Source organism: Acytostelium subglobosum (assembly GCF_000787575.1).
Source record: "Acytostelium subglobosum LB1 DNA, scaffold: scaffold11, whole genome shotgun sequence".
NCBI classification, from domain to species: Eukaryota; Evosea; class Eumycetozoa; order Acytosteliales; family Acytosteliaceae; genus Acytostelium; species Acytostelium subglobosum.
Genome location: NW_012236522.1, coordinates 84,118 through 106,878, shown reverse-complemented (window position 1 = coordinate 106,878; position 22,761 = coordinate 84,118). Strand labels below are relative to the sequence as shown.

The window sequence follows — 22,761 nt, the reverse complement described above, 5'->3', positions numbered from 1 at the left end:
AAATGATTCAAAAAACAGATTTTCAGAGGCTAAGCACCCAATGTCATCAACATCATTCAAACACTAACCACGTTGTTATCATAACCGACACGAATACGTGTAAGTGTTGTGTTATTTGTTCCTGCAATCATAGGATGTCAAACAAAAGAGATAGAGATAATAGAGATAAATTATAGATATGTTGGGAATTATTATTATTTATAATGATTTTGATTTTTGAACATTTGATGGGATGTAGGGACTTAAGCATCAAAGTTGATACCCTGGGACAGTGGCATGCTGGTAGAGTAGTTGATGGTGCAGGTGCTGCGACGCATGTACTGCTTCCATGAGTCGGAACCAGACTCGCGACCACCTCCAGTCTCCTTCTCTCCTCCAAAGGCACCTCCAATCTCGGCACCGTTGGTGGCAACGTTCACGTTGACAATACCACAGTCAGAGCCGGTTGGTCCGAGCCACTTGAAGATGCTCATCTGGTTGTTGGTGAACAGCGAGCTGCTGAGTCCTTGTGGAACCTCGTTGTTCCAGGCCATGGCGTCATCGAGACACTTGAACTTCATGGCGTAAAGGATTGGGACGAACAGCTCAGTCTTGACGATTGGTGCGTCGTGGTTGATCTCGACGATGGTTGGCTCGACAAAGTTGCCCTCCTTCTCGATCTTCTTGCCTCCGACGATAACCTTACCGCCCTGCTTCTTGATCTCCTCCAGACCCTCAGTGTACTCCTTGACGGCGGACTGAGTGTGGAGTGGGCCGACCAGGGTACCATCGACGAGTGGGTCGCCAATCTTGACTGTGGAGTATGCCTTCTTGAGTCTCTCGATGACGGTGTCGTACAGGGACTCGTGGATGAACAGTCTTCGGAGACTGGTGCATCTCTGTCCGGTGGTTCCGACGGCGGCAAACACACAGGCGCGGACGGCGAGGTCGACGTTGGCGTCCTCAGCGACGATGATGGCGTTGTTGCCACCGAGCTCGAGGATGGTGCGGCCAAAGTAGCCGTGGACGACTGAGCTGATTCTCTTGCCAATCTCTGTGCTGCCAGTGAAGGAAATCAGACCGAAACGCTTGTCTTGGATCATTTGCTCACCGACGGTACGGCCAGAGCCGATGATGGTGGAGCAGATGGCACCGTCGAATCCGTTCTTCTCGAGGACCTCGGCGATGATCTTGGTGACGGCGACGGTGATGAGCGATGTGGTGGAGGCACCCTTCCACAGCTGAACGTTACCACAGATCATAGAGATAGCGGCGTTCCAGCCGAGCACGGCGCATGGGAAGTTGAAGGCGGTGATGATACCGACCAGACCCAATGGGTTCCAGCACTCGAGCAGCATGTGGCCTGGACGCTCTGATGGGAGTACCTGACCGTTGATGGTTCTGCTGAGACCGGTGGCAAAGTCACAGATATCAATGAACTCCTGGACCTCACCCTTTGCCTCAATAAAGATCTTGCCCATCTCCAAAGAGATCAACTTGGCCAATGGTGTAATCTTGGCTCTAAGGGCCTCTCCAATCAATCTAACGATCTCTCCTCTCTTTGGTGCTGGGGTCTAAATAGTCATCATCATTAGTATTTCTATCACTTCAAACGACGTCGTTGTATTGGTTGTGACTTACCAATTGCCACTTGGTCTTGGCAGCCAACATAGCTTGGATGGTCTCCTCATACTCTGCAGTGGTGGCCTATTAATGTATGAAGTAAGTTAGCAATCTAATCTAATTCAATCATTCAATCAATCATCCAATGATGATCAATCAATCACTATCGGAGATACATACACCCTTGACATGGGCAATAACCTTGCCATTGGATGGGTTGACACACTTGACAATGTCTCCACTTCCACCCCACTTTCCGTTGTATAGACCGAGGTTCTCCTCCTGCAGACCGAGCTCCTTAAGGAATGGATATTCATTAAACGAAGTCATTTTATATTATATATTATTTTATGTTATATAGATAACTGTATAAGTGTGATGTGTGTGTGTGTGTGTGTGTATGTTTAGTGAAGTGAGTGAGAGAGTGATTATGAATGTGGAGTGAAGTTGAAGACACCCAACTTGGTTTAAACAAACCATCCTTCGTATTATCAACTTGAATAAATTTTTATTCTATTCGATTTAATTATGTATAATGTTGCAAATATACATAAATGGGGTTTGTTACTTGTGTGTGTGTTCAACTTCGCTTCAGAAGCATGATTCCCCACCCTGTTCACATTCTTTTGAGGTGTTTTGAAACAGTTTTGACCACAAGGAACAAGATGAGGAAGAATAAAAATGAATAAAATTTTATCGTTTGGGACTCAGCAAGTCCCCAAATGGAAGTGCCCTACCACACAGTGTTGGCCTTGATTGGATCGAAGTGTGTGGCATCAATGACCCGAGAACCTATCTATCCAAGTACCTGTACATGAGCAGACAGACACACCCCTGCTTCCAGAGGTATCACTCTGACTACCTGGCAGCCAATCAGTCGTATCCATCGAAGTAAGTATCCAAACAAAAGGTGAGAAGGGCTTCAGAAGAAGTGTAGCTTTCCAAGGACATCGGCGGCAAAGATCCCCCGACTATCAAGTGATATTTAATTAATATGGGATTTTAGTTGATGACAATGTTGATGAATAAGTTTGATCATTGATTTCAGAACTAATGCGAGATAGTTATCAGCAAGTTGTATATTCCAAGTTGTCCTTGATAGTATGTCCAATATGTAGTTGATCAAACATATTCGTATAATATTAGCAACATCCTGCAACCATGGTAGGCCGTGACATAGTGCCAAATTGATCAATGAATCAAAATATATTCTATTTGTTTATCAAGTATTCCAGCCATTTATTCACAATCAATAAATCTGGAAATAATATCCCAAACATAATGTTCAGAGATGGTTGACAATGGAAGTTGGTAAACTTATGTTTATGGATATGTATCGAAAAGGATGCCATCAACAAAGTTACCATACTGAATTGAACGGATGGTCACGTCCAAGTCAGTTTCCATAATATACTCTGAGGCATCCTTGTTTCCAACACTGAAAATTTTGGGACTACCATTGTTTGGCACTCTGATTTGGAAGTAGTTCATGACGATCGAGCCATCTTTGTCTGGACGGCAACCAAAGGCTTCCAAGGTGATATGGCCATTCTCAGGGAACATTACAGAGCCAATCACTTTACCTCCGGTGCCTCCATATCTGACATTATTAATCACAACTGCATCAATATAACTACCACCGTAGAAGACGACGTTCAATCCACCAGTTGCGGTTGTATCCACTCTTTGGCCTCCTCTTCCACCAACGTAGATTTGGCTCCTGCCAACAGTAGGGGGCTCTTGTAGGGTTTCTAGATCAGGAAATTCTTCACAATTGTCTTTGGTTAGTAACTGAATTGATCCTGAATCATTTAATCATTTGTTGTCCAAAGTGGCATGTACTTACCATCAGCACAGTTGACTTGGATAATTGCTGTTGAAACAAGCAAACAGAGAATAAAGATATTTACTTTCATTATTTATAAGTTGAAGTAGTAGTATTGGAATTAAAATGAGATAAGATTTCATGGCCATGACTTATATATAAATCAATGTTTGTTGTTAATGTTCACCATTGATTGAATATCATGAAGGAGGATGAGGCAAGATAATGATCGTGTAGTGTAACCTAGTACTGCTTCACTGAAGTGAAGTGATTCACCAACGGGTGGCAGGGAACAGTCGTCCTTGCCGTCTTCGGTAGTATAAGGACATGTCTCGGATATGGGAGATATTAATCTCATCATTGATGTCGCCCCAAATGTGCTGGCAACAGGGCTTGCCTTGATCCCTCATTTCCCTTTGTCACAGGTTACTTTACACTTTTTATATTCTTGGGCAAAWTCACATTCAGGCAACAATTATCGGGGCAAAAGACATATGTCTATTTCCAATCATAGGAAACATCTAATCAGTATGTAAGTAAGTACTTACTTACTTATCATACTTATATTATATTGTCAAAGTACTCAACATCAACATATAATATTCATTTGAATAATTCTTTCATTTAATAATTCTTTAATTAATTCATTCATTACCTTGATCATACACACTTTGATATTCAAACATAACAATAATATAATATTATTTTGAATCAAAGAATACCTCCAGCCTCTACAATAGGTCTCAATAACAATATAAAATATATATAATAAACTCAATCTCACTTAATCACTATCTTCCATCTTCCACTCTGATTTTTGTAAGTAATCAATCAATCCATCAATTAAATATTTATTATTTTAATTTGATCACTGACATTATCCATTCCATTCCATTCCATTCCTTTCTATTCCAACCTTCAACCTACAGCTATAATGTCTCCTGTTGAAATTAACAAGAAACTAATTGATAGGGATCGTTTTGGGACTTTATCTACAGATGCTGCTGCTGCTGTAGCAGCAGAGGCACCCAGTCCAACTGGAGAGTCTAATGCATTTGGCTTTAGCAATTCTGTTGGATATCGCGTCGATCCGCGTACTGGTAGCCTTGAGGTGTCAATCACTCCACCTCCAATCCCTGGCATGTTTACTGATTTGATCACACCCAAGATATCCTGCAATCAACAAGCAGTAATGCAGAGACAATCAATGCTTGGTTTACCTTTGGGATGGGTGTATCCATTCAGCTATGTGTACCGCTCCCGCATGTATGTGAATGGCCAAGGTTCCTACAACATTGACACTGCCTTCCGCTCTGGATTGAGATACTACAAGTTGGACAATCTCGTGTTCAAGGGTTCGTCCAGAGGTCAACCACTACCATTTGACAAGACCAGGGTCTACTACAGCATCTTGACATTCAATACGGGCGTGGTCCAGTACTTTGATGAGGTTGGCCGATTGATGTCCATCAATGATCGTTTTGGCAATCATGTTGAATTCTATTTTGATGTCGTTGCCAATGTATTCAACAGCAGACTCACCAAGATTGTTGACTCATTTGGACAAGAGACCATCTTCACCTACGATGTTACCAAGTCCGTCTACATTGCCTACCCTCAAGGTGGAGTGTTGGGATCGATCAATGTTGAATTCCAGGTCAACCCCGACACTCAACAGTTGGACACCTATATTGACCCGATGGGTTTGAAGACCGGCTTCACAAACAAAGGTGGAAACATCAGGACCAACCTCATCTCGATCATAACTAAACCCAACCAAGTCAATGTTGTTGTCAAGTACCGTTCAATTAAGTACTATGGTGACTCATCAAAGGTCAAGCTCTCCTTCTTGGATGCCGTCGAGTCTTTGCAAGTGATTGATGCTGATGGAGGATCTCGCTCCACTTGGTATAACTTTGATCCAGAGGGAGCTGGTCACAACTTCACTGGATTCCCCTACTTCTACCTGACCGGTTCCAATGGTGACCCATTGCTCACCAGCTCCACAAGCAACACCTACTTCTACTCCACTGTAGTTGATGATGGATATCTCCTCACTGAGCATGTCTACAACAACCTACACCTTGAGATCGAGACCAACATCTCTACCAAAGATACCCTCAAGCTACTCAGCAAGACAACCTACAAGTTCAATGGACAGAAGCCAGATGGGTCGTTCCCATTGTATGACAAACTACCCTCCAACTACCAAGTCCCCACAATAGCGGTGAATGAGGTGGTCGATGCCCCCTTTGTCAGAGCGCACAAGTCTGAGACCGACACAGACGTCTATGGCAACACCATTGCTGTGCGTACATACGACACCGACCTGGATACTGGAGTGTTCATACTGGTCAGCGAGGTCAAGACAACCTACTTTAACATGACCACCATGTATGGCCAGGTGTCTCAGAAGGACTCGATTGACTACTGGGGTGGAAATGGTAATCCAGAGTTCAGGAGGACGGTGAACACTCTCACCGATGACAACAAGAACATTGCCACCAGCACTGATGGTCAAGTGAAGGAGGGGGTCTTCCTACCTTTCAAGAAGACCTCTTACGCCTATGATACCAAGGGCAGGGTCCTTCAGACCAAGACAGAGTGGGCAGATGGGAACGATCACAAACTCCAGTCAACCTTCACCAATACCAAGTACCTGCTCGAGGGCAAGGTGCTCACTGTCGTCACAATCAATGCCGAGTTGCGCGAGTCGAAGGAGTTGTTTGATACTTGTTCTGGATTGGTCACCTCAACAGTGGATGCATTGGGAAATATCACTTCAAACACCTACGACAACAATGGAAGGATCCGGTCCACCACAGACCCACTTGGCGCTGTCACTCGATGCATCTACGACGACTTTAACAACATTGTTACCAAAGTTGCCGCCAACGGGTACACTTTATACACCACCTCCAATGGTTTCGGTGAGCAAGTGAGGACTGCCGACAACCTTGGACCCAATGGAACAGAACGGGTGCTCTCAAAGAAGTCCTACAACTCACAAGGTCAGGTGATGTGGGAGGAGGGCATTATTGAAAAGGCCTCAAGGACCGAGTACACCTACAACGATCGAGGTCAAGTCTCAACAGTTAGAGATGCTTTGGACAATGTCATTGAGACCATCTACAATCCAATTGATCAGACCAAGATCCAGACTTTCAATGGAGTGGCGACAACCTCCTCAACCTCCACAGATCGAGAGGTCAAGGTGGTGGTGTATTCGTCCAACTCTGAAGATACCTTGAACTCAAGGTTCACCTTCAATGCCTCCAAGGACATTGTCTCATCTACCATTGGAACAGGTTCATCACCACTTCTGTCCACCTACTTCAAGTATGGTGTTGACTTTGCCATGATGAATGAGAATAGATCTGGACCCCATGAACATTCAGTGTCCACATCCCAGAGAGACTTGTTTGGCAATATCATTCAACAGAGTGTTTCAACTGGATCCCAACAATGTTCAGGTGACCTCTTTGAATTTAATAGACTCAATCAACTTTTGTCCGACACCAATCCACTTGGACAAAGTATCAAGTATGTACCCAATGCCAATCAACCAATCAATCAAATTTTGTGATTTTCAATCAACTAATACAATTCATCACCATCATCATCATTAACAGATACACGTACAACAGTGTTGGACAACCTCTGACTCTACAGACATATGATGGAACAGTGTTCAATTCGACATACAATGCAAACAAGATGCTGACATCATATTCATACATTGATGCCGCTCTCAATCTATTTGAGAAGAGGATGACATACTATCCTCTATCCTACAAACTTCAGAAGGTGGAGACATTCTTGAATGGCATCAGTCAGGGCGCCATTTCATATACCTACCTCCTCGATGGCTCACTTGAATCGATCACCTATCCAGATGGCAACTTCATCAGCTACACCTATGACCTGAGCCTCTCCCAACTCACTCAGTTCCGTGACGCCATGGGTCAGGTCACCATCTACACCTACGATGTCTTTGGAAGGTTGGTCTCAGCCCAAGTCCAGGGATCGACCACTCAACTGGTCACTCTGTCCTACTTCTCCAAGGATGACAGTCCTGTCCACAGTGGCAAGCTCAAGGCACTCTCTATTGGAAATGGCCAGGAACATCAATACCTCTACGATGGATTTGGTTCATTGGAGGAACACTCAATCTATGACACAACACCTGATCGCACTAGCATGGTCTCAAGTCAGAGGAATACATACGATGTTGTGACCAGGAATATTGTCTCGACAGAGTTCATTTCATTAGCCTACCCTAACGATGAGTCAATGAACTACACAGTCTCTTACGTGTATGACGATCTGAACAGGATGCTAAAGGCCACCAAGGTGTATCTTTCTGGTGTCCAGACCGTCAGTTCATATAAATATGACTCTGCCAACAATGTCATTGCTGAAACAATTGAGGGACCGACCATCACTGAGACCAACTACACCTACGATTTGGACAACAAGCTCATTCAAACAATGGACGTCCAATCTGGTGTTACCAAGAACCTGACCTACGACACCAATGGAAACCTCACTGATGATGGGCGTGGATCAACCTTCACCTACAATCTCAACAACCAACTGGTGTCTTACCAGTTCCAAGGCATGCCACCAGTCACATACACCTACTATGCCGATGGAAGTCGTGCATCAAAGTCAACCGGTGGCAGGACCATAAGATACTACTATGATGGTGCTGCCCTTCCCAACTTGGTCAACGAGGTTCTGGACTCCCAATACACAACCTACCTCATGAATGGATCATCAAGATACTCCAGGATCGTCCACAATCCAGAAGACCTTCAATCATCCGCTCAGTTCCTCATCAGCAACAACAAAGATATTGTTATTGTCCTCGATGAATCCAATCTACTCGAGGCATCCTATCAATTTGATCCATATGGAGCTGAACAACTTGACCAGCTTGCCTTCACCTTAACCCTGGCGGACAATCCATTCAGATACACTGGAGAGTACACTGACATGGAGTCGGGTCTCATCTACCTCCGCTCAAGATACTACAACCCTTCAATCAAGAGGTTCATGACCAGGGACTCAGCCACCACATTCAATCGTTATGGTTACGGCGATGGCAATCCAATCATGAACTCTGATCCATCTGGAATGGTCTCATGGCAGGCTATTCTGGGCATTGTTTATGGATCGATCGCTGTAGTTGGATCGATTGCTCTGACAGTTGTGACTGCTGGTGCATCCACACCTCTTGCCTTTGTCGCCATCACTCAACTCATGCTCGCCGCCGGCTCTTCCAGTGTGGTCTACAGCTCGACTCACATCAATGATTGGAGTTTGAAAGACTGGGCAATGGAAGTTGGAATCAATGCTGGAGCAGGTTTGCTCTCTGCTGGCGCTGGTGCATTTACAGGAAATCTAATATCAAAGGCTGTGGCATCCGCCACTGGTAGTGGTTTCAAACTTGCAATTGCTCGTGCTGCCGTAGCAGTTATTGGAGCAGCCTTGATTGATGGCGCTACAAACATGGCAATTACCGAATTCCAGGACAGGAATGCCAGCAGTGTGGATCTTGGAATCTCTGGCGCCACTGGCTTTGGAATGGCGTTGATTCCTGGTCTCATTGGAATTCGAGCTGGTATTGCTCGTGGACTCAGGGCTGCTCGCAACATAGCGTTCACTCTTGAACCGAACGCCATCAACAATTTACGCGAATTGCAAAGTGGTCCTGGACTTACTGGAGTATTGAGAATTGGGGAGAACAACAACCAGTTGTACATTCAGAATATGGCTGCTACCGTGTATCCAGAAGAACTCGGGACAATACATACCAAAGTTGCCCATGACATCATACCTAATATTGGTGAGTTGACAAGATGACAAATAGAACAAACCCATATTACCTCTATTTACTGACATTAATTGAACTACCATAGATGGAACAGATGTATTCCCGTGGGCCAGAGGCTTTGCAGTCAACAAGGTGGGCGACAATATTGAGTTCAGGTTCAGGTCCATCTCTTTGAATGCCATGGCCCAGGAACCGTACCAATTTGTGGGGACCTCTACCATAAATAATAATACTACTCCAACTCAATACCTTTCAGGTGAGGCCAGTAAGCAGATCCTCCTCTCTGTGAGATATCAAGCCAACATCAAGAACATCTCAGTCCATCTACACGACACGCAACAGAGTAACTCAATCACGCACCTTGGTCGCATGATTAGATTCTTCTCATAAGAACTTCCAATTCCATTAATTAAATAAATATTAAATCAAATCTATCCAATTCAATCCATTCAAATGATCAATCACATTAAGCTTGGAAAAAATTTTTTGGACATTTATCAAATAGACATCTTCTCAACAACAAATACATATTCAAATAATGGATATCACTAAAGACTCAATCAAGTGTGTGGCCGTAGGGTGGTTAGCAGGCCCTCTGAAGAAGCTGGAGAAGGTAGAGGAGTGCAAGATCCAGTTGACAGTGGACAACCTCCCATGTACCATCTCCTATGTTGACGCCACTGTCATCGATGAATACAACTACAAGCTCTGGGAGGAGGTCATCTACCCAGGAACCGACATCCACTTGGTCTGTTGCAATCCTCACTACCTCATTACTCTTACTCAAATATCATCGGTGAGTATCCCGTGCGATGTGCCTCACTACACATCATATTGACCGACCCACCCAATCAATTAATTAAAGAATGTCCACCATATCGGTGAGCACGGTGGATCCAAGTTGACACCAAGATTGATGGTTGGATTGACTGAAGACAGCCGAGACTACCAGCAGTTTGCGAGATCCCATACTGGTTATTTTATCGATAGGCGTCCAATCGATAAGGATGCACAGGACCTCATCAGCAAGGAGTTACAGCACATCCAAGCCATCAAGTATCTCCAAGCAGCCAACCTCTCGAGCAAGGCGATTGAGTCCGTCCTTGAAGAGGCAGTCCGTCAAGTGAGAATTAACCGCACAAAGACTTCAACATGCACACTGCTCTGAGCAACATTGTTCCCAAGCCATCCAAATGACCAACCATGTAATAATACAATCCACATGATGTTTGAGTTGATTGATTGGCATTGATTTACACCAACCCCAAGGCATGTTATTGTTATTGAAACTCCAGGCTACCAGGTGACATTTAGAGGTGAGAAGATAAGTTGATTGGATAATGCCCATTGATTGGATGACAATGTTGATGATGAATCAGTGTTGTCATTGTCAATGTCATTGTTGATCCATCCAGATGCATGAATTAATTGATAGAGTGATCGAATCCAAGTATGCTCACTTGGCGGTGAAGTAATGTAGGAAGTGTCCGTTATGAATTGGATACATTGTCCAAGTTGTACATCATCCTTTCCATCAACATAATGATCAATAATACAATATATTGATATAATTAACTTGATCCTATACTCATTGATTGATTGATTGAATGATTGATGAGTGTGTGAGTGGAATGGCTCCAATGTGGACCAACAGTCCGTGTTTGATTGATTGACTTACTTTGGATTGATTGCCAGATGACTGTGATGCTTGAGATTAATGACGGAGGATATGTTTGGACATCGCGCCAGGAGTACCATCTCACGCATGATTTCATCCAGTTGCTTGTTATTATATCTTGATAGTATAATGTTACTTTGTTCTTTGTTGTTGATGATCATCCTCATTATACTTGGCTCGATTGGACCATTATCACCATCGTCATTATTGTCCAATACATAATCAATATTGAATGATTCTGTAATGTCTTGAATGAACTTGTCTGTATCGCTGAGCAACTCGATGGTCTTGTCTTTGATTCCTCGTTCATACACGTCGACCATTACCCGATTTGAGAACTTGGCCATCTTTCTCAAGACGACAGGGTCATCAATGCTATGCGAGATAGACATCAACTTGTTGTATATCTGTTCAGTATTTGACTTTGTCCTTGACAGTCTGTCCAATATGTAGTTGATCAAACGTATTCGTATAACATTGCTTGATAAGATTGGCGATGATGATGCTTCATTGATGCCAGCAAGTCTGTTGACAAGTCCATCCAAGTATTGATAGATTACATCGTTGTTGATGTTTGTTGTGTTGTTTGAAGAAGTCTTGTTCAATACCCTCATCAATGATCTCTAGACGATCGAGTGTCTTGAGGCCAAGTCCAATGACAACATCCACCAAACATTGTATCAATAAAGAATGTTGTTCTTGTTCTTGTTGTTGTTGTTGTTGCCACAGCTCGTCATAGGATGTGATCAACTGAACTTCATCAGCATCAATAAGATGACCACTGAATGTAGATGCAAGTGTACTTCTTCTCACTGACATTGATCGAATGATTGAATGAATGAATGATGTTTTCAAGGATGGTGTAATGATAATGATTACTTGATTAAGTTATCAAACTATATTTAGGCATCATATTTAGAGCCATCCACAGATTGCTATCAGTGCATATAATGATTATTATTACATTATAACAAGTATAAATAAGATAGCTTTCAACACCTAGTAATAAATACTCAATCCCTTATCATACTCCATTGTTTGAATTAGGAATAATAAAAGATATTGTCAGATGATGATACTTATGCCTAGTCCCAAACTGGGTCAGTGTACGTATATTCCGATCCATCGCCACCAAGTGTAAAGCACCTACATCCTGAGGAATGGTCCTCAAAGTTGGTCAATGTGGTCGTTGATGTCTCTGGCCAGAGTGATGATGAATGGCTCATCGGTGTCAGATACCGCCTCCAACTGGATGACACCTGACAACCCCACCGTCGACTCTGCCGTTGCACACCTCCCGATGAACGAGTTCAATCCTATATGCATTGGTGTTGCCCAATTGGTGGAACCATACCCAAGTGAGTCCTCCAACACCGACACATATATGCTCACATGATTGGAACATTAGTTCGTCAAGTAAATGACACAATGATGAACAATCATGGCGCAGCATGGAGCCAGCTACACAACTCCAGGACCTTCGCAGAGAGTTTGGTAACCGCCCTCAATCTCGAGTTCCGCCTCTACCATGAACACGAGGTGACCAAGAACAGACAATACCCAATCAAAAAAATGTACAAGATGATCGATCTAACTAAATATATAATAATTTGCTGTAAGAATAAATAATCCAAGTAATGGACTTTATGTTCCTTTGTTTGATTGTGAGCACAGACTGATATCAGTCCATCCATACTTGAATCATTGGTTGGCGCGCACATGGGCCACGACATCCTCTGACAACAACGTGGGGAAGGGCAGAGAAGGCGATCGTTTAAGCAAAGGTCTGCTTGATGTAGGCCTGACGAGCGGTGGTGTCGGTCTTGGTGTGGACCTTCTTGGCGACGACCTTGCCGGCGTTGTGGCGTCTGGTGTGGACGGCGGCTGGGTTGAGACGGAGCATCTGCTTCAAGTTGGTCAATGGGTTTCTGCGCTTGGCAATGACGATTGGCTTGCGGATCTTGTGCTGGGACTTGCGGACGGCAGTCTGGATCTCGTCGGAGGCAACGAGACGCTGGACGTCGGCGTTGGCCATGACTGGACGTGGCAGACGGAAGTTGGACTTCTGGGTGGAGTTCTTGGAGTAGGTGCCAAAGACAGAGTCGAGCTGCTCAAAGGCGGACTGGGTCCAGATGACGAAACGACCGAGGTGACCACCTGGTGCGAGCTTCAAAAGGTTGAGACGGGAGACGTTGGCAATGTCAACGCCTGGCAAGTTGCGGAATGCCTGGGACATCTGGGTCTTGCCGGAGCAGACGATCAATGGACCGCGGCTGATGATGTAACGTCTGTTTCTGTACTTTCCAGCACCTGGACGGACGTGCTTGGAGTTGATGGAACGCTCGACGTCAGAGTAGGCGTTGAGCTTCTTGAGGAGGGAGACGGCGGCGTTGGTCTTGGTCAGGGAGTCGATGACAGAGTTGGCGACGACGAGTGGGACCTCAGCAATCTGGGAGATCTGATGACCGCGGGCCATGACGAGGGCGGGGATGGCGGTGGCAGCGAGGGCAGAGGCAACGGCGTATCTCTTGTGGTTGACGTTGACCTTGCGGTTCCACTTTCTCCAGACCTTGTTTGGTCCGTACATTCTACCACCTCTACACATGTTACCGAAAGCTCCTTGACCGGAACGGGAGGTACCAGATCCACCAACACGTGGAATACGGGCGACGGCACGACCAGTACCCCAGGACTCGGCAGAGGTCTGCTCACCAGAGTGGCTGGATGGGGCGTATGGCTGTCTGTAGTTCTTGTTCACCTGGGTGTGAACGAAGTTGACGAGGTCTGGTCTGATTGGGGTAGTCAAGACGGCTGGCAGCTTAACCTTGCTGGCAATCTTGTTGTCACCGTTGTAAACTTGGACGAATGGGCGAGTGGACTATTATATTATGATGAATGTTTCGTTTGTTTGATTAGTCGTCGGTTCATCATGTATCGTATATCCTGTCATCATCATCATCATCGTCATCGTAGTCGTTCAATCTATCATCTCAATCACAATCTCAGTGTATGCTGTATGATCGATGATCGATGTTGATTGTTGTCATGTATCCTCCATCCATCCAATTGAATGAGTCGAGCTGCTGAGATTGAGTTGATTGAGATTGATACTGATGATGACTGATATACTTGATGATGATGAAGAAGGATGATGATGGATTGATTGACACCTACCATTTTGAAGGGCGATATTATGATATCTGTCTATACACAAACAAAGGATGATAGTAATTGAGTCAAATGCTCATCATTCGTGCACACGGCATGCTAGCGATGGGCTCGAGACAACGACTCGTCGCAAAACACAGAATCATAAAATTAAAAATAATTGGGAATATTAAACATCTTTAATGTATAACGTTACACTTGGATTAGTTGGGGTTTTGAAGTTCATGGACAACATGATGACTCACACAACTCACACTTTCATGACTTTGACCCAAAGTTTGAAACTTGTGAATGATCATTCATCACTTCACTGTTCAATCAACTCTTAACTTCATACTTCAATTGTTGTTGTTGGTATTAGATATTGATTGATTGAGTGGAGCAATAATAATAATAATAATAATAATATAATGTCACAGCCACCACCAACAGGAGCCTACAATACAGGCTACCCTCCTCAGCCAATGAATCCACAACAACAACAGTATCCAGGTTATCAACAACCACCTGTTGCTCAACCATATGGACAACCAATGCCTCAGAATGTTGTTGGTGTAGTACCAACATCACCTCAACAGCAACCACAGCCACAAATGTATCAGACACAGCCACAGTCTCATCTACAGCCACAGTCACCAATGGCACCTCAGCCATATAACACACAACAGGTGGCCGGTAATGTTCCTGCACCTATTACTCAGCCTTATGTACCACAACAGCAACAGCAAGGTACTCCACAGACTCAAGTGTACCAACAGCTACCACCTCAACAACAGCAGATGTATCAACAACAGCCACCAATGGGTGTTGTTGCTCAGCCATATGGACAACCTCCAGCAGTTGTTGGTCAGCCCTACATGAACAATCAACAGCAACCTTATGGACAGCAGGTTGCCCCTCAGCCACAGATGTATCAACAGGTGCCACCCATCCAAGGTCAAGTTCAAGGTCAAGGCCTGGGTCAGCAGCAGCCACCCTTTGGACAGCCATACCAACAGCAGCCTTATCAGCAAGCACAACCTGGATACCCACCACAACAACAGATGCAGTATCAGCAACAGCAACAATACCAGACAGGACAACCTGGTCAGCCACAACAGCAGCAGCCATATGGTCAACAACAGTATCAACCACAGATGCCCAACATGCAGGGTCTGTCACTTGGTCCCAACCCTGGCCCCAACCCAGTGGTGCAGGCACCAGCGCCACAGGGCGAGAACAGGATCAATCAGGCACAGGTGCCCAACCCCGCCACCGTGCTCGAAGCCAACAAAGCTTACGTGTTCAACACCAATGCCACAGACATGCCACCACCCTCCTCCATCCAGCAGGCGGTGATCGATCAGCACAACTCGGCGCCATACTTTATGCGCTCCACTCTGTACACAATCCCCGACACGGAGGACACGCTCAACAACACCAGTCTGCCATTCGCCATTCACACGACTCCCTTGGCAGGCCACGACACTCTGCCCCTCGTCGACCACGGTCCCAGTGGACCCATTCGTTGCACACGTTGCATGGCCTACATGAACCCGCACAACACCTTCATCAATGGTGGCAAGTTCTTCATCTGCAAGCTCTGTGACTATGAGAATGATGGTAAGTTTGGAATCATTCCGGATGGTCCCATGATCACACTCAATCAATCAATCACTCACACATCTTCGATCAGTCCCTCAACACTACTTTAGTGCGACACTTCCAAGTGGCGTGCGATCTGATTATGATCAGCGCGCTGAGCTTCAACGTGGATCGTACGAGTTTGTGGCACTGACAAAGCCAACCGACCCCAAGCTGCAGCCAGCCTACGTGTTTGCCATTGAGATCTCCACCAACACGGTGACATCTGGCGTACTGGCCACCGTCGTGCAGAGCCTCAGGAAGGTGCTCAATGAGATGTACGATCACACGCCACAGCGTATCGGTATCATTACATACGACACCGACGTCCACTTCTGGAGCTTCAAGAAGAACTACAACACGCCCCAGATGAAGGTCGTCACCAAGAGCAGCGTATTCGTGCCCATCCAGGAAGGCTTCCTCGTGGACTACCGCGAGTCCAAGGCGCTGGTCGACTACTTCTTTGACAACATCACCAACTTCTTCAAGTACCCACAGCCCCCCAACAAGGAGTTTGCGTTTGGCGCCGCCGTCCAGTCGGCCTCGCTCGCATTAGAGAAGTGTGGTGGTCGCGTGTTTGCCTTCTCCACCAACCTGCCCAAGGGCAACCCGGGCGCCGTACACAAGCGCGACGCCAAGTCTGAGAAGAACCTGGTGCCCGCGCCCGCACCCTTCAGCAACTTCTACAAGCCCGTAGCACAGCACTGCGCCAAGACCAACGTGTCGGTCAACCTATTCCTGATTCCAAGCGAGGAGTGCGAGCTGGCCACGACGGCCGTGCTGGCAACGACTACTGGCGGCCACATTCACTACTATCAACATCTTAGACACGACAGCATGGAGGCACTGCACGACGACATTGTTCATGATGCCACTCAACCGTACGGACTCAACGTGGCAATCAAGATCCGTTGCAGTCGCGGTCTGACCGTGGCCTCCAACCTTGGCCACTTTGTCGAGGAGGAGGGCGAGGTGCGCATTGCGGGCCTCACCAACGACAAGTGCATCACCACATTGATCAAGTATGACGACAAGCTGAAACCCAAGTCTAAGGCCTACCTCCAGTTCGCCATGATGTACACCAACATGCGTGGCGAGAGCCGCATCCGTGTGCACAACCTGCGTCTCAATGTGGAGGCGGCGGCGCCAGCCACCATGTCCACCTTCTTCAAGGATGCCGATTTAGACTCGATCATCACACTGTTTGCCAGGTATGCAGCACGCGACATCATCACAAATATGCCCTCCCAAGGGTGCGCACCATCACCACAGAGAAGGCCGTCGACCTCCTCGCGTCCTACCGCAAGCACTGCGCAGCCGACAAGTCGCACACTCAGCTGATCCTTCCCGAGTGCTTCAAGCTGCTGCCCATATATGTGCTGGCCATGATGAAGGCGCCCGCCTTCTTGCTGAGCGGCTCGACGCCCGACCTAAGAGTGTACCTTGTCAGTCTCTTTGCCTCATTGCCACCAGCCAAGATCATACCCATGGTCTATCCACGTCTGTACCCGATTCACAACCTGCAGCCACAGCATGGAACACAGCATGCGGACCATCACTACACCATCCTGCCGCCCTTCGTACGTCTGTCTCAAGAACAAGTTGTACAAGACGGTGTGTTCATCGTTGAGAACGGTCGCAACATCTTCATCTGGGTTCAGCAATTCGCCTCACAGAACGTACTCCGTGATCTGTTCTCAATCGACTCCATCGTTGGACACAACGCTACAAAGGTAAACTATATATCTGTTCCACATGTGATTGATTGATAACTAACACATGGACACTCACTCAACTCAATCATACATTAGATCGCATCTTTGTTTGCTTCGTTGAATGGTGCCAATGACTACCATCAACGTGTGGAGAACATTGTTAGTGAGATCAGCAGGTTGCGTGGATTGGGTTCATCACAGAGATCAGTGCAGTTTGTGATCCAGAACGATCCAATGGATTCTTATCTACGGTCCCTATTCTACGAGGACAAGGGATTGGACTCTGTATCCTATATAGACTATTTATGCCAGATTCATCGACAGATACAGAACAAACTCTCGTAAGGATTGTGTTTCCAATCAATCACATTCATTCATTCAAATCAATCAATCATCACATCCACAATCAATCACATGTCAACCCAAGCGGGAAGGCTCACTCCACCTCACCTCGCAATTCGAATCAATCAATGACATCTGCCACATGCTACTATCTCTCGCCATCCATGTCCCAACATCGTTACCAACTATCGTTGGCATGAACCTCATCCAATCAATCATTCAACAAATAAATATGCCATACCATATCTCCATCCATTCCCATCCCATACTTAATATTGATCATTTGTCCTCAAACCAAACAATCTGTTTAGACTAAGAGAAGAACAAAGAGCTTCTGAAGCCTTGCTAATGGCAACAACATTCTGATCACAATGAATGAATTGAAAGACAAGAAGAGCTATCCAACAATAAAGGGATTATTATTTACATTATTACAATACAAGCAATCGATCAATCTCTGATCAAACATGCACCATAACAGTATCGCCCATTGACATTGTCTTGGTCATCGATCATTGTCCATTTGTTGTCTTGCGTTGAGTAATGGTATGTTAGACCGGTGCCACCCAGATAGACTATCCCATATTGTTGATCGTATATCATACTGCAAAGATGTCCAGTTGCTGTTGGACACAATGCCAGCCTTGCTGTCGATGGCTTGGTGGTGTCCAGTGAGTATCGCATGAATGAGTGCTTGGACAGTACGTATATATATTCTTTGCCATCGTAACAATATGTATCATATACACCATTGTCCAAAGACTTAATCAGTACCTCAGTGTCATGAGTTTGTATATTGAATGATAGTATATCTTGGTTGGCTTTTCCATCCTTAGCGCCACCAACTACAATGATTGAATTGTTATGGAAGCATATGAATGCAAAGGCCAGGGAGTATGGTAGGTGTCCAATATGACTGAACTGCCCTGTTACAATATCAAAGCAATCGACACGATTCAATCTCTGTCCATTGTGATCGCCACCAACCAGGTAGATGTGATGATTGCCATCATAACATGTAGATATCCAATTGCCTCCACTTATTCCAACGATGTCATTACGTTCACATTGATGATTAGACAGTGAGTACCTTGAGTAGATCATTGGTGAGTCGAATCCTCCAAACACATAAACAGAGCCACGACAGTAGACAACTGATGTATGAACAGCGTCCAAAGATCTCTTGAATGCGCCATTGATTGGTGTCCACTTCATTGTTGCCAATGAGAACAAAGAGCAGTCTCTGCGCCTCAATGATATGATATGACCATCTAGTTCATTTGGAGTAGCGTCTTGAGTCGCAGTAGACGGCTGAGGGGGTGGAGGCGGAAGAGGTACAATGAGCTCAAAGCATGATTCAATCTGTTTCCTGATGCCATCTAACTTAAAAGCATCAATGATGACACGATTAGCTTGCAGTTTCCATGTTGATTCATCATCATAAGGTACTTGATTAATATGTTGAGTATGAAGATTGATCATTGGCAACAACAACAACTGATCCTTGATGAACTGATCAACTGATTGACAAGTTGTGATCGATTCAATCACATGTGTCATGTCGACTTCATCGTCAACATTGTCATTGACATTGTCAGATTGATGCACTTGATGATTGATATTATGTATTTCAATGATTATGTCTTTGATCGTTGATTGAATGAGTGTCATCTGATCATTGATCGGTGTCTTTATCTTATGTTCTTGAGTGATGATCACTTTGATCAATTGTTCAAAGTGATCAGTTACATCCTTTTGTATCTGTGTCAATGATTGATAAGAAGTTGCACAAAGTTGCAACGTCTTCCACAGATGTTCCAACCTCTTATTATCCATTCATTATCTCTTTATCTCTTTGCAAACTAAACTCAAATGAAAAGTCAAAGAAGTGTTTGTGGAGTTTGATTGTTTGGATTGATTCATTTGATTGATGATACAAGTACATAAGGGCTATAAATAGAAGTTAGTTGGTGATCAGCTGAGAAGTCATCACATTGATACGTTATTTCCTCAAGAACGACCTGGACTTCTTCTCCTTCTTGTTGCCGGGCGATAGGACATACGCCTCTGGACTTCGAGGACTCTTGGGCGTGGTGATGTTGTTCACATCATTGGTCTGTGTCTTGAGTATGTCCAACACGACGTTGACCTCTGACGAGGACAATCCGTTGGACTGCGCCATGTCCACGAGGAAACTCTTGATCTCCTCGTGTGGCACTGAGAAGTGCACCATGTTGACGCCAAAGAAGCTGAGCAGGTTCGAAACGATCTCCTTGTCCACGCCGTCAAAGTTCTGATCGAAGCGCTTTCTGTGGCGCTTGGCCAACTGGTCCCAGAAGTAGTCCTCCCAGAAGCGCACTGTGCGCCACACGGGCGAGCTGCGGATAAAGTCCTTGATGTACTCCTGTTGGTTGCCATTGTTGACGCGGTACAGTGAGCTGGACGCGTGCATGATCACCTTGGCCGTGATGATGTCGTGCTCGGTGCTCAGGTCCATCTCCTGCAGCGTCGTGCTAATAAGGTAGAGCAGGAACTCGAATGAGCTCTCACTCAGGACGATGTTGGGCACCTGCTTCAGCGTGCTCTGCAGGATCTGTGAGAATCTACGACGGCCGGGCTCGGTCTTGAAGATGGCGTTGAGCGACTGCACCTCCTGGAACTCGATTGGTCGCGAGAACAGGATGCTGTGCACGCAGCGATGTGTCTCCTCGACCAGACGGTTGTCGAGCAGGTCTGGAGTGATCGTGTTGTATCTCTTCTTGCCAATGACCACGTGGTTCTGGTTCTGCAAATGTCCCTTTCTTGGACGTGACTGCAGGCTGCTGACCTTCTCCTCCAGCAGCCTTATTGTTGAGTCCTTTGACCTTGGAGCGGGCCGACTCCTCCTGTAGGCTCTTCTCGAGTCTCTCCACCATCTTTTGTAGTCGCTCGACCTCTGCTCTGTTGCTTCCCGATGGGTCATTCCTGTTCGCGCCCAGGGTCACTGGTGGCCACACGGTGGTCTCGACCTTTGATGGCACCGGCGTGCCATTACCCAACGAGTCTGCTCTGTCGCGTGTGTATGAGCCAGGTCCAATCTGGTTGGAGCGGAAGCCACTGTTCATTTGAACAGTGAACCTCTTGTCGCCGGCAGTGAGGTTGCCTGCGACAGCGGGGGGCTTGGCGCCAAATGATGAAACGTTGGGTGGCGAGGCCGAGCGAGGCGGCGTTGTCACCGACTTGAGGTGATTGATGTCCTTCTCCTTCTGCTCCAACTGGCGCTGAAGGGAGTCCAGCTGAGCACGCTGCTCCTTCACCCTCTGGTCATGCTCCTTTCGCTCGTCGGCCATCGCCTTTTGAAGTTTGTTGATTGTATCGTCCTGTTGCTTGATGCTTGCAAGCATGGACAGGATCTTGTTGGACAGCTCCTCCTTGTCCTTTACAACAGTGCGATACTGACTGATTGACTCTAGTTGTTGTTGAGTGATTGTGGCCGCTGTCCATGATGCTGGTACGGAGCCGCCATTTGTGTTGGCGGGGGTGATTGTCGGAGGAGTTGTGAGTGTTGCCGTCTTGACTGGTGCGGGCACAAATGTTTGTACCTGCTTGGCCAACTCATGTCCACACTTGGTGCAGTACTTTGATGTCTTTGACGATTGGAAATTGCATTTGGAGCATATTCCAGTGGGTGCCGATGCAGCTGAAGCGGCGGTGGCCGATGGTGCAGGTGTGGATGTGGCAACAGGTGATTTTGGGATTGTTGGCAGCGTTATCGGCGTGTTGTTGGTGGAGACTGACTTTTGTGCCTCAATCGTGAGTATCTGTCGCTGCTTCTGCTCGATCTGTATCTTCTGGTTCTCGACCAGTGCGCTGAGCTCACGCTCCTTCTGTTCATGTTGGCGTCTCTGCTGATCCATCTTGCCATTGAGTGACGACACCTTCTCCTCCTGATCCTTCAACATGTTGGACAGCTTCTCAATCCTACTGCTCAAGTCATCCTTGTCCCTCTGCAACTGTTTGTTGACTGTGATTGATCATGATGCGAATGAATGAATGAGTTGATTGATTGAGAATGAGTGATTGAGTGAATGAGTACACTTACCAACATCATCGTTCTTTGCTGCGGCCACTGGTACTGGAGCTGGAGGATGGACATGGTCACACTTGAAGCACATCTTCTTGGTGCCACATGAGATACAGAAGTTGGTCTCGCGTGGTGTGATGTTCTCTCGCTCCTCGAGATCAGTGATGAGGATTGGTGCATTGAACTTGATCTCATCCCACTTCTTGGCAGGTGGCAATGCAGATGGCTTGGCGCCAAAGCTTGGACCCTTGTACGCCGGACACGTGTGTGCCGCACGTCCGATGGACGCGAGGTTCTGCAGCACGGCCGGCACCCCCTTGCGCTGGTAGAGGTCGGACGTGACGAACAAGTCGGACGACGGCACGCCCACCTTCCAGCACGCCTTGAGGTAGAGTCCGATGTTCTCGACCTCCATCAGGGGGATGGGCTTGGTGTTGATCTTCTTGATCGTGTCGGGGATGAGCACGTTGATCAGGGTGCACAGGACGATGCCGCTGCGCAGCGACTCGATCAAGTCGTTGGGGTACTGCAGCTTCATACCAGTGGCCTGTTCGATCCATGTAGCAAGTTCACGTTCAAAGTTTGGATCACGCTTTGATTGAGCCTTCAGCTCAAGTTCAGCATCAAGTCCAAAAACACGTATTCCATCACCTCTTAACACTGCCTGTCCAGCTGTACTATTGACTACTCTAGCTGAGGCCATCGTCTAATATAAATATATATATATATATATATATAGTTGTAGTAAGTTGAGTTTGATTGAGTGATTGATTGAGTGATGGTTGTATGAGTGTTGTTAAACTCTACACCCAACAACAAATATTACAACTACAAACACATGTATAATATTAAGTTTGGGAGGAAAGAGTGGACTATTGGGTAAGCAATGTGATGCACATTAAATTA

At 46.1% G+C, this 22,761-nt stretch overlaps 9 protein-coding genes across 9 annotated transcripts; 4 read left to right on the top strand and 5 right to left on the bottom strand.

Moving 5' to 3' along the window:
* Positions 1 to 242: 242 nt before the first annotated feature.
* Positions 243 to 1,932, bottom strand: SAMD00019534_059120 (hypothetical protein; the record flags this gene model as incomplete). The annotated part of the gene is made up of 3 exons (XM_012898510.1): positions 243 to 1,553; positions 1,621 to 1,686; positions 1,783 to 1,932. 3 exons carry the CDS (start codon positions 1,930 to 1,932, stop codon positions 243 to 245), a joined length of 1,527 nt encoding a protein of 508 aa, XP_012753964.1.
* Positions 1,933 to 4,691: 2,759 nt separating this feature from the next.
* On the top strand, positions 4,692 to 9,656 carry SAMD00019534_059110 (hypothetical protein; the record flags this gene model as incomplete). The annotated part of the gene is made up of 3 exons (XM_012898509.1): positions 4,692 to 6,970; positions 7,060 to 9,278; positions 9,352 to 9,656. The coding sequence occupies 3 exons, from the start codon at positions 4,692 to 4,694 to the stop codon at positions 9,654 to 9,656; spliced, it is 4,803 nt and encodes a 1,600-aa protein (XP_012753963.1).
* Positions 9,657 to 9,804: 148 nt separating this feature from the next.
* SAMD00019534_059100 (hypothetical protein) lies at positions 9,805 to 10,434 on the top strand (the record flags this gene model as incomplete). Its single annotated transcript, XM_012898508.1, has 2 exons — positions 9,805 to 10,062; positions 10,132 to 10,434. 2 exons carry the CDS (start codon positions 9,805 to 9,807, stop codon positions 10,432 to 10,434), a joined length of 561 nt encoding a protein of 186 aa, XP_012753962.1.
* A 506-nt stretch (positions 10,435 to 10,940) lies between these two features.
* Positions 10,941 to 11,558, bottom strand: SAMD00019534_059090 (hypothetical protein; the record flags this gene model as incomplete). Its single annotated transcript, XM_012898507.1, has 1 exon — positions 10,941 to 11,558. The coding sequence occupies one exon, from the start codon at positions 11,556 to 11,558 to the stop codon at positions 10,941 to 10,943; it is 618 nt and encodes a 205-aa protein (XP_012753961.1).
* A 578-nt stretch (positions 11,559 to 12,136) lies between these two features.
* Positions 12,137 to 12,340, top strand: SAMD00019534_059080 (hypothetical protein; the record flags this gene model as incomplete). The annotated part of the gene is made up of 1 exon (XM_012898506.1): positions 12,137 to 12,340. One exon carries the CDS (start codon positions 12,137 to 12,139, stop codon positions 12,338 to 12,340), a length of 204 nt encoding a protein of 67 aa, XP_012753960.1.
* Positions 12,341 to 12,718: 378 nt separating this feature from the next.
* Positions 12,719 to 14,121, bottom strand: SAMD00019534_059070 (hypothetical protein; the record flags this gene model as incomplete). The annotated part of the gene is made up of 2 exons (XM_012898505.1): positions 12,719 to 13,822; positions 14,074 to 14,121. The coding sequence occupies 2 exons, from the start codon at positions 14,119 to 14,121 to the stop codon at positions 12,719 to 12,721; spliced, it is 1,152 nt and encodes a 383-aa protein (XP_012753959.1).
* A 401-nt stretch (positions 14,122 to 14,522) lies between these two features.
* SAMD00019534_059060 (hypothetical protein) lies at positions 14,523 to 17,795 on the top strand (the record flags this gene model as incomplete). The annotated part of the gene is made up of 4 exons (XM_012898504.1): positions 14,523 to 15,714; positions 15,788 to 16,946; positions 16,988 to 17,468; positions 17,547 to 17,795. 4 exons carry the CDS (start codon positions 14,523 to 14,525, stop codon positions 17,793 to 17,795), a joined length of 3,081 nt encoding a protein of 1,026 aa, XP_012753958.1.
* Positions 17,796 to 18,245: 450 nt separating this feature from the next.
* SAMD00019534_059050 (hypothetical protein) lies at positions 18,246 to 19,007 on the bottom strand (the record flags this gene model as incomplete). Its single annotated transcript, XM_012898503.1, has 1 exon — positions 18,246 to 19,007. A coding segment is annotated over one exon (762 nt), but the record flags the coding sequence as incomplete, so codon positions are not given.
* A 787-nt stretch (positions 19,008 to 19,794) lies between these two features.
* SAMD00019534_059040 (hypothetical protein) lies at positions 19,795 to 22,558 on the bottom strand (the record flags this gene model as incomplete). Its single annotated transcript, XM_012898502.1, has 3 exons — positions 19,795 to 20,525; positions 20,620 to 21,795; positions 21,874 to 22,558. 3 exons carry the CDS (start codon positions 22,556 to 22,558, stop codon positions 19,795 to 19,797), a joined length of 2,592 nt encoding a protein of 863 aa, XP_012753956.1.
* Between the last annotated feature and the right edge of the window lie 203 nt (positions 22,559 to 22,761).